General features: G+C 28.6%; 1 protein-coding gene and 1 long non-coding RNA gene across 2 annotated transcripts; one reads left to right on the forward strand and one right to left on the reverse strand.

Moving 5' to 3' along the window:
* The first annotated feature begins 7,876 nt into the window (after positions 1–7,876).
* Positions 7,877–10,058, forward strand: LOC121209446 (LOB domain-containing protein 20). Its single transcript, XM_041080100.1, has 2 exons — positions 7,877–8,352; positions 9,488–10,058. The coding sequence occupies exons 1-2, from the start codon at positions 7,969–7,971 to the stop codon at positions 9,860–9,862; spliced, it is 759 nt and encodes a 252-aa protein (XP_040936034.1). The 5' UTR covers positions 7,877–7,968; the 3' UTR covers positions 9,863–10,058.
* Positions 10,059–10,710: 652 nt separating this feature from the next.
* Positions 10,711–11,629, reverse strand: LOC107962924 (uncharacterized). The gene is made up of 2 exons (XR_005904596.1): positions 10,901–11,629; positions 10,711–10,785 (listed from the first exon to the last, which is right to left on the reverse strand). It is a non-coding gene; the product is annotated as an uncharacterized lncRNA (long non-coding RNA).
* Between the last annotated feature and the right edge of the window lie 1,195 nt (positions 11,630–12,824).

Consider the following 12,824-nt stretch of genomic DNA (forward strand, 5'->3'; position numbering starts at 1 on the left):
TTAATTATAAGTTTTAAAATTATACTATATCTAGGATAAGGATCAAACACTCAACTATTAATTAAAGTAAAAAAGATTCTTATCATTTTACTTAACTCTCGTGATTATTTAGTTCATTAAAATCTAAAATTGTAATGCATGAATTCAATGAGTCACCTGCGTCATTCGTTTTAAATAATAATTTTTAATGGGTGTTTTGTTCGTTTAATGTAACATCACGGCTTATAATGTTATATTTCGAAATAAGTTTATGATGTTTAACTTTCAACATTTTAGTCATTTCATAATCTTATATTACGATCATGTTTAACTTTATTTTCTTTAATAAAGTTTAAGACTAATTAAAAACAATTTTTTTCCTTAATAGTGAATTAGTAGATACCATTCAACAAGTATAATCATTATATTTTATTTATTTATTTACTTATTAATGATTATAAGTATAGTAATGGTTGATGTTGTAATCACTTTTCATGAATTATTATAATTATGATTTATAAATTTATTTCAACACAATATATTTACTTATTAATATATAAATTGTAATGAAAATAAGAATTGTAATAATTTATCATAATTTTACGGAAAATAAGACTAGAAAATATTAAAGGAACTAAACTTGTTAAAAAAATAAATTATATAACAAGGACAATTAAGTAAAACGTGTTTTTAGTTAATATTACATTCCAGCCAAATGAACCAAACAAAGTAATCTCACTTCTCACTTATAATCTTACATTCGCGTAATTCTATTACATAACGTAATTTAAGATTCAGCAATCCAAACGTCCTCTTACACTTGTCACTTTTAAATTTCATAAAAATCAAGCTAAACTAAACTTAATATTATTGGTAAAAGCTGAGGTCTTGTATCTTTGTGGATTCAAGTTTGAGTTTCACTATATGTGGTGCAGGTACAAGGAGACAGGCAATAACTTTGGCCACCCGAAAGGTAAATTTATCTTGAAGCCCTTTCAGAAGTTAAGAAATTAGAAATTAATATAATAGTAAAATTACTCTTTGGTTCCTTCAAATTTTATGATCCATCTTTACTTCCTTAAATAATTTTCTATCTTCGCCCTTGGTATAAGTGTGAGTTTCTAGTCTCACAATGTGTTTTTATCATACACGAGTTTTGATTGGTGAGTTGTTCGATCTTAATCTGAATTATTTCTAATTCTTAATCTGTTTGTAATTACTCAAACATATATTTAAAATTGTATTATAATCAATTATATTTATATATGTAAACTCAAAAAAAAAAATGGAGACATGACCATATTGTTATTTTGACTTGCTAAAAAACAGAAAATACCAAAAATATATGTTAGATCTTGAAAATCAAAAAATCATATTGTATTTAAATTTACAACACAAAAACACCAATGACTTGAAAGTTTAAAACTAGAATCTCTCAATTTTTGGGAGGAAGATAGGACCACTAAATTGTTGTTAACAATTTTGTCTCTTCAAACTACTTGTTTGTTTTTCTTTGTCAACTGTAAGAAATTGGAATTGGACCACTAACTTCCTCCCCCCCAAAAAATTTAAGCCCCACGAGATTAAGGATTTAATTATCCCCATTTTACTATGGTTTTATACAATTTGGACCACTAACTCTCATAATAATTAAGAGAATGAGGTTTTAGATTTGGGTTGTTTAGGTTTAAGTTTTATTTTATTTAAATCTTGTATAAGTTCGAAAAGATTTTTTTAGTAGTCGGAGTAAATTATTATACACATTATTAGTAAGTAATTTTTTCGATTCGATCTTATAATGCGGGTACGAGGGCGAACATTTTTAACCAATGGGTTAAATAGTAAGATTGATCTTGAATTGAGGATGTAATTGAATTAAATATAATGTTTTTAAATTTTACTTTAATTGTAGTAATCAAATTGGCAATATTTTATAATTATAATTGAGAAAATTGAATAAAACTACTCATAATTTCATGACCCTTAAATCAAAAGAAAAAATGTATTTAAATGTGCTCGAACTTATATCATCCTAATTGTTGTAAATTGTTATTATAATTATGATGTAAACTCAATTAAGATTTAATAAACAATTAAATTCCGATTAATTTATTAAGATATTAATAATATAAAAAAAGACATGGAAACTTTAAAAAATGTATAAAACCAATAATTATTGGTGCAAAATTTCCCCATGCTCCATTACATGAATTTTTTAAAAATGTTGTGGGGGCAGTTTGGTATGTTGAAGATGAATAACAAGATTTTAGACCAATAATTAGTGTCAATCTAGCTTTCAAGAGCCATTAATGAAAGTGATATAATGATACACAATTTGATTCATTATATATATATAGGGGGTGGTCTATGGATTGAAGCTAAGGATATTTCGTATTAGAGGGGGGAGATGTTCCATTCAACTTGCACAGTTGCAAAAGGCATTGATGAGTGTCAAAAAAGAGTGTACAAACAACAGGGATTGTGGCTTTTCATTTGTCCCTCCAACCTGTATTGTCTTGCTAACATTATTTTTATTTTTTAGGTTTCTAAACCCTCACCCTAGGCTTAGGGTGTTTTTTCCTCTCTTTTTTTTCTCTCCTTTTATGTATGGTCATAATGATTTCTGCCAAAAGAAAATGAAAATAAAAACAGTAATGTTGGACATAGAGGTGTGCATGCGCCGGGCGGCCCGGCCCGGCCCGAAGGCCCACCCTAAAAATGGGAGGGTTTGGGTAAAAATATAGGCCCGAAAAACGGGCTTGGACAAAAAACGAGGCCCGTTTAGAAAACGGGCCGAGCCTCGGGTAAGATTTTTTTGGCCCGGGCCCGGCCAGGCCCGGCCCGATTTTAATATTAAATTATTTTAAAATTTTTTTATTTTTAATTTTAAATAACTTTAGTACTTTACTTTACTTTTTTTTGTTGTTTTGATGTTATTTTGATATTGTAAAACTTTTGTTATTAATATAATTTAATTCTTAATTTAGTTTTAATTTGTTTCAATTTTTCAATTTTAATATAATTACTTTTTATTATATTTTTAATTTATGTATTATTTTAATAATTATTTTAGTCCCATTATTTATTTATTTTTTGTTTTAATATTTATTTTTATGTTTTAAATGTATTTGATTTATTATATTTTAAAGTTTTTTATTTAATAAAAAAAGCAAAAAAAAATTTAATATGATCGGGCCGGGCCGGGCTCGGGCCTACCTTTTTTTCTCGTGCCGGGCTTGGACAAATTTTCAGGCCCATATTTCGGGCTGGGCCGGGCCCGGGCCTTGAAAACGGGACTAAATTTTTTGTGGGCCCGGCCCGAACCCGGCCCAGCCCGGCCCATGCACACCTCTAGTTGGACATAGATGTCTATATTTATATATTTGTATATCTATTAATCTTAAGCTTTTAATCAATATTTGTTAGGATGAATAGTGATTTTTTTATAGTACATGAAAAGGAATTTTTTTTGAAGTTTATGATTGTTTTTCTTAACTCAACTTGTGATGTAGTAATATTAAGATTTTACTTAATAGAGTGGAAAAAAAATTAGAAAGATGAAAAATCAAAAGGGGTTGAAAATTAGAACGATGAAAAACATAATTTTTTTTTCACAAGTGTGCTTGGTAATGAGATGTAATATTTTCTTTCCATTTATTGCTTAATAAAGTTGAAAAATAGAAAGAAAGAAAATAAAACATTTAAAAAATGTATAATTTTGAACTAGTATACAAATTGTTCTCATTTTCGCTGCTCTCATCTTTTTAATTTGGAAATCTTAAATTTCATCTTCGGATAACCTTTTCCCTTCCCTTGATAAAAAAAGGATAAAATAAAATAAAAATTTTTATTATCGTGGAAAGTAGTCTTTAATATGTTTTTTCTTGAAAGATAGAACTCAATACAAAGCACAACTAATTTAAAAATCGAAATATATTCGAATAAAGTCAGCATATGGTAGAACTTAAACTTAGAATTTTTAAATAAAAAAAAACTTCACATATGGTATTTATACATAGTGGAATTTGAATCGAGATATTGAAAATTCTATAACATTAATCATTTAGTGTTATTTAAACCGAATCAGATCAATTAGTTGAATTGAGAATCGACCGATATACCATTCCGGGATATAATGGTTGAACTGATCTCTGATCAAACCACTCCAATTCAATAAAAAGAAAAAAGAAACCAAACAAAAAATCGATAGTTGAACAAGTTTTATAAAATTTTATAATATATATTAAATTTTTATAAATTTTTAATTAACTTAATCACCAGTCCAATTATTAAAACTAAAACATTAACATTTGCGAACAGTACCCTATATTGCCAATAATCTTCATTACTATTGTCTATGATAGGGAGAAAATACATGTCAAATTTTGCAATCTAGTTTTATCTAATTACATCCTTAATTAGATTAGCGTCTAATGTTACTGTGTTGTATGTACTTTTATGTATTTAATATTTAATTAATTTTTAAAATATCATATTTTTAATTGCAGTAATTAGTGTAACATATTATTTTTATTTTAATCATTAAATATAATTAAAATATATTAACTTAACAATTCAAATATTTTAATAGAAATTTTCAAATAATAATTAAAGTTTTAACATATTCAACATACAATATAATTTTTTGTGGACAAACATACAATATAATTTTATTTTATGTAATTAAAACAAATAACATTATTCAAAATAATAGCTAATTAACATAATTAAATTTAATATTAATAATGGATAATTAATATGCTTAGAATTCTAACAACTCTTTTTTGAAATTAATACAACTCTTTTTAACTAATAATTGTAATTTAAAATCTAATTATTTTTAAACAAATAATTTTAAATTAAATATTATAATTATTTTTATATGTAAAATTAATAATATGATGAAAAATAAAAGGTATTCTCGTTAGTTCAAAAGCTTTTCCATACTCGTGCTTATATATATATATATATTATAGATTAAGAAATCATGAAGGTTAAAATTTTCTATTAGTCCTATACCTTGTGAGAGTTACGAATTTAGTCTCTATACTTTAATTTGATTAAATTTAGCCTATGTATGTTTCGAATCAGCCAATTTTAGTTATTGCACATATTGAATCTTAAAATTTTAGTTCTGACCTAAACGATAGTAATTAAATTAGTATGATTAAATTATGCCATTAGTCCTATACTATACATAAAGTTATAGATTTAGTCTATATTCTTCAGTATATTCATTCTTAGTCTCTATACTTTTTTAAAATTTGAAATTTTAATCTTGACACAAATTATAGCCAACAAATCCATTAATTGGCTCTTTTTTTTGTGTGTGAATAATATATAGATATAGCAAATTAACATGACATTGTACATATGATAATATATTTGTCGCATATGATTCTGAAAATAACATAACTTAATGAAATTAACAGCTACCTTTTGGTCAAAACAAAAACTTCAAAATTCAAAAAGTACAAAGACTACGAATGAGCAAATTAAAATACTAAGACTGAATCTATAATTTACACATGATAGAGGGAGTAACAATAGAATTTAACCAATAATTAATGAGTGAATGTTGTCAATTAACAATTGGGCTTGATTCGTTTGGGCAATTAGGCTTGATTTTGTAAACATTTTTTTGAAACTAAATTGGGTCCTAATATTGTTGGAACCCATATGGGGTTGAAAATCATTAATGGACTTGCAACGAAATTTTTGTTTTTGTCCATTTAAGATGTCACCCTCTTGTACTATTTTTAAGGAAAAATCCCATAAAAGGCCAAAATGTGTGAACTAAGTAATATCATCCGATGCCAATCGATGAATGAAATCCGGATAGTTCAAGTCATAATCAAGAATATCGTTTCCATCCATTAACTAATGTGCGAGAGAATGGGCGACACCATTAGCTGGTCTATGAGTTAAAAGTAAGCCTAAACTAGCACACAACTCATAAAAATCTAAGATCTCCCCAACAATTCAACCTTAGAAAGATAAATCTAGAGTCCAACTATTGAATTTGTTAGCAATAAAGCACAATTTGACTTTAGAACAACTTTAGAAAAACTCTTTCAAGGGCTTTCTCAATAGCGCAGGACAAAAGCACCAATACCCATACTAAAGAAGCTAACAAGCATCATCTCTTCATGGTCACGAAAAATAACACCATAGGTAACCGTTTTCGACTCCTTATTCCATACCACGTCAATATTAATTTTGACGGCATCTTAAAAAAAGTTTCGCTTTCAAGTCTTATAAATGAATAAGATTAGCATTGAAAAAGTTTTCCTCTTATATGTAGTTCGACCCAATTCAACTCTAAAATAATTGAGATATAGTGTATCTCTCAAACACCTTATTATACTAAAAGAAAAGATCACTTTTTGTTTCAGCTCCATTTAGGCATGGAGTTTTATTTCATCTATCTATACTATTATAATATGTTTGAATGAGTTGGTGTTGGTGACACCTATTAATTAGATCTCAACTTAGTTGTAAAGTTACTAAATGGTCATTTCTTAGTTGTAAAATTACATATACATAACGAGAATCATAATATTCACGAGAATCACGAGATTTGAACCCAAAACATCATAATATTCACAATTCCAACTTTAACATTTCAATCAAAGCTACATTTAGTTTTATTTCAATTTTTTTATAAATTTCATTACATAAATATTTTCACCCACATTATGGATGTGTCATAAAGTAATATTGTTTAGGGGAGATTGGACTCGCTGTGAGAGAAGTCTTCAAAGTGTCATTCGATGGGAGTTGACGAACCCCTCAATAGTAGAGGTATTGTGCCTAAGGTGTAGACGGCTCTCTGACCTTTGTGGAGTCAAGGAGACAAAACTTGGGGGATAAAACCTAGCAACAACACTTCGAGCACAATATCTCTGCTATTAAATGGTCTATCAATTCATTGGAAACAACATTTCAAAAACTTCTCTTAAAGTAGCTTCGATCTCTCCTCAACAAATAATATAATAAACTCCTAACAGTAATATATATATTTGCATATTGTGATCTAAATTTATTATATAAATGATAACAAGAAAGGACTAGAAGCTCAAAGCTTTTCATTCATGAAAAATTGGCATGACATCCATGATAGTTTGGTAAGCTTAGCTACTACTCCAACACGCCACGGGCAGCACAAATCTTGTGCCCTTTTCTCATTAACCCAACCCCTCCTCCTCCCTCACACGCACTTCGTATATTAATATTGTGTTTATATATTTTATTTTCATAATTAAATGTGTCAAAATCTTAAATATAAATACGTTATTTATCATCAAATTTGACTTGTCACACATAATAAACCAATACTCAAAACCCCATAGTGTGAAACAAAGCCACTCCCTCCGCCCCCCTCACACCAACCAGCCCTTTCCCATTTTCACCCACCAACCATAACGCCCTTTATAGCAGCTCTCTTTTGTATTTATTTTTTATAGGTTGAAATATGTTGTTAGTCCCTATATTTTGATAAAATTGATATTTTAATCCTTGTACTTTTTATTTAAAAATCTAAGTTCAATCATTAAGATTGTAAGTATTTTTGGTTATTCTCATATGACATAACATATGATTGACAAAACATAAACATGATAAATTGACAAAATTTTGACAGAAACTACCAGCAACGATAATGACTAAACTAGGATTTTTAAATTGAAAAAGTATGAGGATTGAATATAGTATCTTTTAAAGTGTAGGAACTAAATTTCAAATTCTATACAAGTATAGGGACTAAAACATATTTTAACCTTTTAAATTATTATTATTATTTTTGAACCCAAAAGATTAAAAAGAAAGGCACAAAAGGAAGGATTTCCACATCCCTCTTGGCAACCCCATTCACGAGACCAACGTGCCTTTCCTATTCCATTTTATTTCACATATAAACCAACAAAATACTCACCACCTTTCCTCATTTGCTCTCTTTCAAACCTAACCCTAAGTAGCCCCCCTCTCAAGATGGCCGACCCGCAATGCCACGGCTTGTCCGAAACTTGTAGGAAGGGAGTCGGCAAACGCACCACCATGCCGGTCGAGGCCAAGCCGGTGGTGGTGTCGGAAGTTGCCCCAATCCCAATAGCGCCGTGCGGTGCATGCAAGTTCTTAAGGAGGAAGTGCGTTAGTGGGTGCATTTTTGCACCCCACTTTGGCTCGGACCAAGGTGCAGCCAAGTTCGCCGCCGTTCACAAGGTTTTTGGTGCTAGCAACGTTTCCAAGCTCTTGCTTCACATCCCGATGAATCGACGACACGATGCGGTGGTCACAATATCGTATGAAGCTCAAGCTAGGCTATCAGACCCGGTTTATGGTTGTGTTTCCACCATACTTTCTTTACAACAACAGGTTAATTAATCTATACATGCACTACCACATAATTTAATTTCTTCCAATTTTTTTTTTCGTTTCATAAATGGAAACCAAATGTTGTTGGCTAAGTTGTTTGCTTCTTAGCAACATCTTTCTTTTTCTTCATCTTGTTTGAAAAGTAACCATGTGAAAACCGAAACTTCACGTTTTTCTCACATGTTATTTAAATTCGGGTGAGTGTTAAAATGAAGATATGTGTTTAATATAAATATATTTAAATTTTATAAATTTTTTTATTATCTCAATATCTGTCATGTTTGTAATATAATTATTTAAAAAGTAAAAAGAAAAAACGCAACAACATTGTGAGAAACAAAAAAAAAAAAAACATTTACACCCAAATATAGAATTTAAGCTATTTAAGGCCTTATCTTGACTAGACAATATAGATTCCATACCAATTTAAGATAGAAGATTTAGTTCCATAGTGAAATATTTTCTTCCTTTTATCACTACAATAATATTAAATTCTTTATCGAGTTTAGTATTATGAGTCAACCGAACACTAACTTAATTGGGTAATGACAAAAATACTCTTATTTTACAAAGTAAATTATATCTCTACTACTATTAAACTCTCTTATCAAATTTGGTGTCACGAGTCAACCAAACACTAACTCAATTAAATAATGATGAAAATATTTTTACTTAACACAATAAACTATATTATTTTGAATGCGTTTTTATTATTTTATATCTTTTATATAGAAAAATAGAAATATAAATACACATAATAGGATTTAAACCCAAACTTTTAAAATTTTTTAACATCTGTACTTTATCGTTCAACCAAAATCTTATTCATATAATTTTTTATAAATATACCTAATTTTCATCCACATTGTACGTGTACCATAATTTAGTAATATTATAAAATAATTACTTCTTTTCATTAAATTCAAGATTTAAAGTTATTTACACTTTAAATATGATTAGGGTACTATATTTTTTAAATTTATATTACCATAAGATATACACCAAAAGATTGCTGCAATAATGTCTTACGAAAATATTGCTAAGCTAAATATTTTACTAAAATATTCTTTCTGGTTGCCAAAAATACGAAATTTAAAATTATTATTATTATTATTGTTGCAATTTGTTTTTGCAGGTAGCATCGCTGCAAGCCGAGCTAGTGATGGTGCAAAACCAGCTGATTAACAGCCGGTTCGCGATGGCGAACGCCCTGCAAAGCTCACAGCAGCAACAGCAACATCACCAGCACCACCATCATCAACAACAACAGCAACACTTAGCATCGTTGCAACCAGCATACTCAAACAATTCATCAGCATCCAATAACCTCATAAACATAAGCAACTTTGCCTCCAATTTTGACCTTGTGGCTGAAACAACCACCGCACCTAATTCTTCTCAAAGCATGGACCATCTTCAGCTCTCGAGGCCGTGTCATGACGACGAAGACGACGAACAAGATAGCCGGATTCCGCCCGTTTTCGTCAATCAAATTATTCATCGTACATAATCTTTAGGGTATCTACATATCTTTCTCTCTTTTTTTTCCTCTAAAATTTATAAAACTTAAATGAGTTTATTACTTATAGACATATATATATGCCTTGGAGTTTCTTTTCCGCAATATTTTTGTATTGATCTTATAATACCATATATTCCTCAACCATAAAATAAACATAAATGATATATATATTAATTAAGCTTAATTATTTAATTTGTTTATTCTATGTAGAGGTGTTGATGGGTGAAGTCAGATTAGATTTGAGTTGAGTTTAAGTATAGTATTAATACATTTTATATTTGTTCAAGCCTGACTTGATCTAAAACATGAACCTAAAATTTTTCTCAAGCCTCTCCATATTTGTCAATAACTAACTCAAACCCAATTTGAGTCCCCATGTTATTAAAATGTTTTTTATTTAACATTTAATAAATTTTTTCATTTATTAAAATGTTATATACAAGCAACTTAACATTTTATTAATGTTTAAATTATAGTATTATACATTACTATAAATGTATTTTTTATGTGTTACAAATTATATAATATATTAAAATAACATAATATGATATATTACAAACTTAAAAAACGGGATGAACTGAGTTCAGGTTCAAATATTCAAGGCTCAAGCTAACCTAAGCCCAACTTATATTTTAAATTGATATAATTTTTCACCCAAACTTATTTTATAGACTTGTATTTTTACCCAAATCTTTAAATACTTTAAGCCAAATTTTGAGCTTGGACATATAATCCGACTTTTGAATAGGTATAACTCTATACTATGTTTCAGATTTATCACACATTTATGTCTAATACTTATATCGAACGCATATTTAAACATAATAGTCTAAAAATATAAAATCACATATCATACCGGCATACTCACCTTGTCTTCAAATGCATACTGTAACAGGCCCATTTTGCCCGGGCTTACACAAAAAACCAAAAACAAAAAATCAAAATAAATAAATAAAAAACCAAAATAAAGTCCAAATTAACAGTCCATTAAACAAGTCCAAATACAAGGCCCAAATAAACCCTAACCTAAATTGGCCCAAATTCTAACCCTAGCCACATCCTTGCACCGCAGCCTTCACGAGCAGCCTCGCCACATCGCACGTGCTCCTCCGTTCCTCCGTACACCCCCACGAACGGCCTCGCCATGTCAGCAGCACCATGTCCTTCGTACCTGCAACGGACTAACAACAACAATAGTAAGTAGCAGATAACAGCAAATGACAGCAAGAAAATAGAGTTTTTTATTTTTCATTTATTTATGCTGTAAAATTCGGCTATAAAAAGCCATCATTTGTACTGTAAAAGGGATTGAGGATACGCATACGAAAATCGATACCAAAAGTTTGAATAAAAAATAGTTTTTAGGAGGTAATTGAAAATCTCATTTTTCTTTTCATTTTGCTTTTATCTATTTGATTTTGTTATTATATAAGTATAAAAACAAAAATAAAGGAGAGGGAGGATACTTATCTTGATAAAAGCCCTCAAATCCTTGTTTGCTTTGAAGAAATCAAAGCTTAAATAAGGATTGTGAGAGCTAGGAATGAAAAAACTTTCAGATTCATGGTCGAACAGGGTCGATTAGGCCTTCGCGCGACGATCGTCTGCCGAAAACGGAGGCAAAACGGCAGTTGAAGGATGCCTTAGGTTCGGCCGAATAAATAAGGGAATAAGATTTAGGTTTTTTTTATTATTATTATTTGCTTTCAAGTGGCTAAATGCTTGATTTTAGGGTTTTTAGGCTTGGTTTTGTACAGAGTAAAAAATGGCACTGTTTCAAGCTTTAAGGATCCGCGCGTCAACCTGCTTGAAGACTCGGATCCGCACCTTTTCCCTTTAAATGGTCAATTTGCGCGATTGGTCCCTTCCTTTCGCATTAGCACGCGATCAGGCCTGCTTTAGATTTCTTTGTTGTTTTTAATTTTGCCCCCAGAATATGTGCGCCAATTCAATTGGATCCACGTTTAAGCATGGCATTTTGATATTTGGATTATTTACATTTTCAATCCTTGTACATTCACACGCATTGCATTTTGACCCTTATTCTTGTGTTTTAATGATCTATTTTATTTATTAATTATCCCTTCTAATTTGATTTTATCTCAATTAAGTTTTATTTCAACTTGTATATTTCATTATTATTATTTTTTAAAAATTCACTTTAACATTCATCTTTTAAAATTTTCTATGTACATTTTGAATTGCCTTGATAAGTTTACTTTGTTTTTTTTTCCTTTTCAATTTTTTTTAAAAAAAATTCCTTTTTATATCATATCATTTTAACATTTTGCATTATATATATAATTTATGATGAAGTTGATTTTATTCCGTGTATATTATTAATATTATGTTATTTTATATATATAATTTCTTTTAGATCTATTCACATATTTTATTATATATCTTTATTATTTAAAGGAAAAATCCTACATATTTTATGTATTATTTAAATTGTTATTATATATATACATGTATATTGGTACATATGTTTGATTTATATACATCATTAAATCCATGTTATTTTATACATATAATTTCTTTTAAATTTATTTGTATACATCATTATTTTTTTTAAAATCTATTACATATACAACCTATGATAACATTAATTTAATTTTATATATATTATTAATCTCTTGCTAATTTTTACAAATAATTATTCCTAATATATATGCAAGTTTTGTGAATCTATTGTGTGTAATATATCCTATCATGTATTTTTATAGTTTATATATTACTTAGGTTATCATGTACATTGTTAATTTTTAAATGAATTTATGTTTAAAATATTTTGCATGTAATTTGATTCAAATTTTTATTCTATAATATTTATTTCAATAAATATATACTCTTAGTTTTTATGCAAATTTGCCAACTTATATATTATATATATTATGCGTTTATTAATTCATCATTACTTTGAAAATGTCTTATACCTCTTCAAATTTCC

This window comes from Gossypium hirsutum, chromosome A11 (assembly GCF_007990345.1).
Source record: "Gossypium hirsutum isolate 1008001.06 chromosome A11, Gossypium_hirsutum_v2.1, whole genome shotgun sequence".
NCBI classification, from domain to species: domain Eukaryota; kingdom Viridiplantae; phylum Streptophyta; class Magnoliopsida; order Malvales; family Malvaceae; genus Gossypium; species Gossypium hirsutum.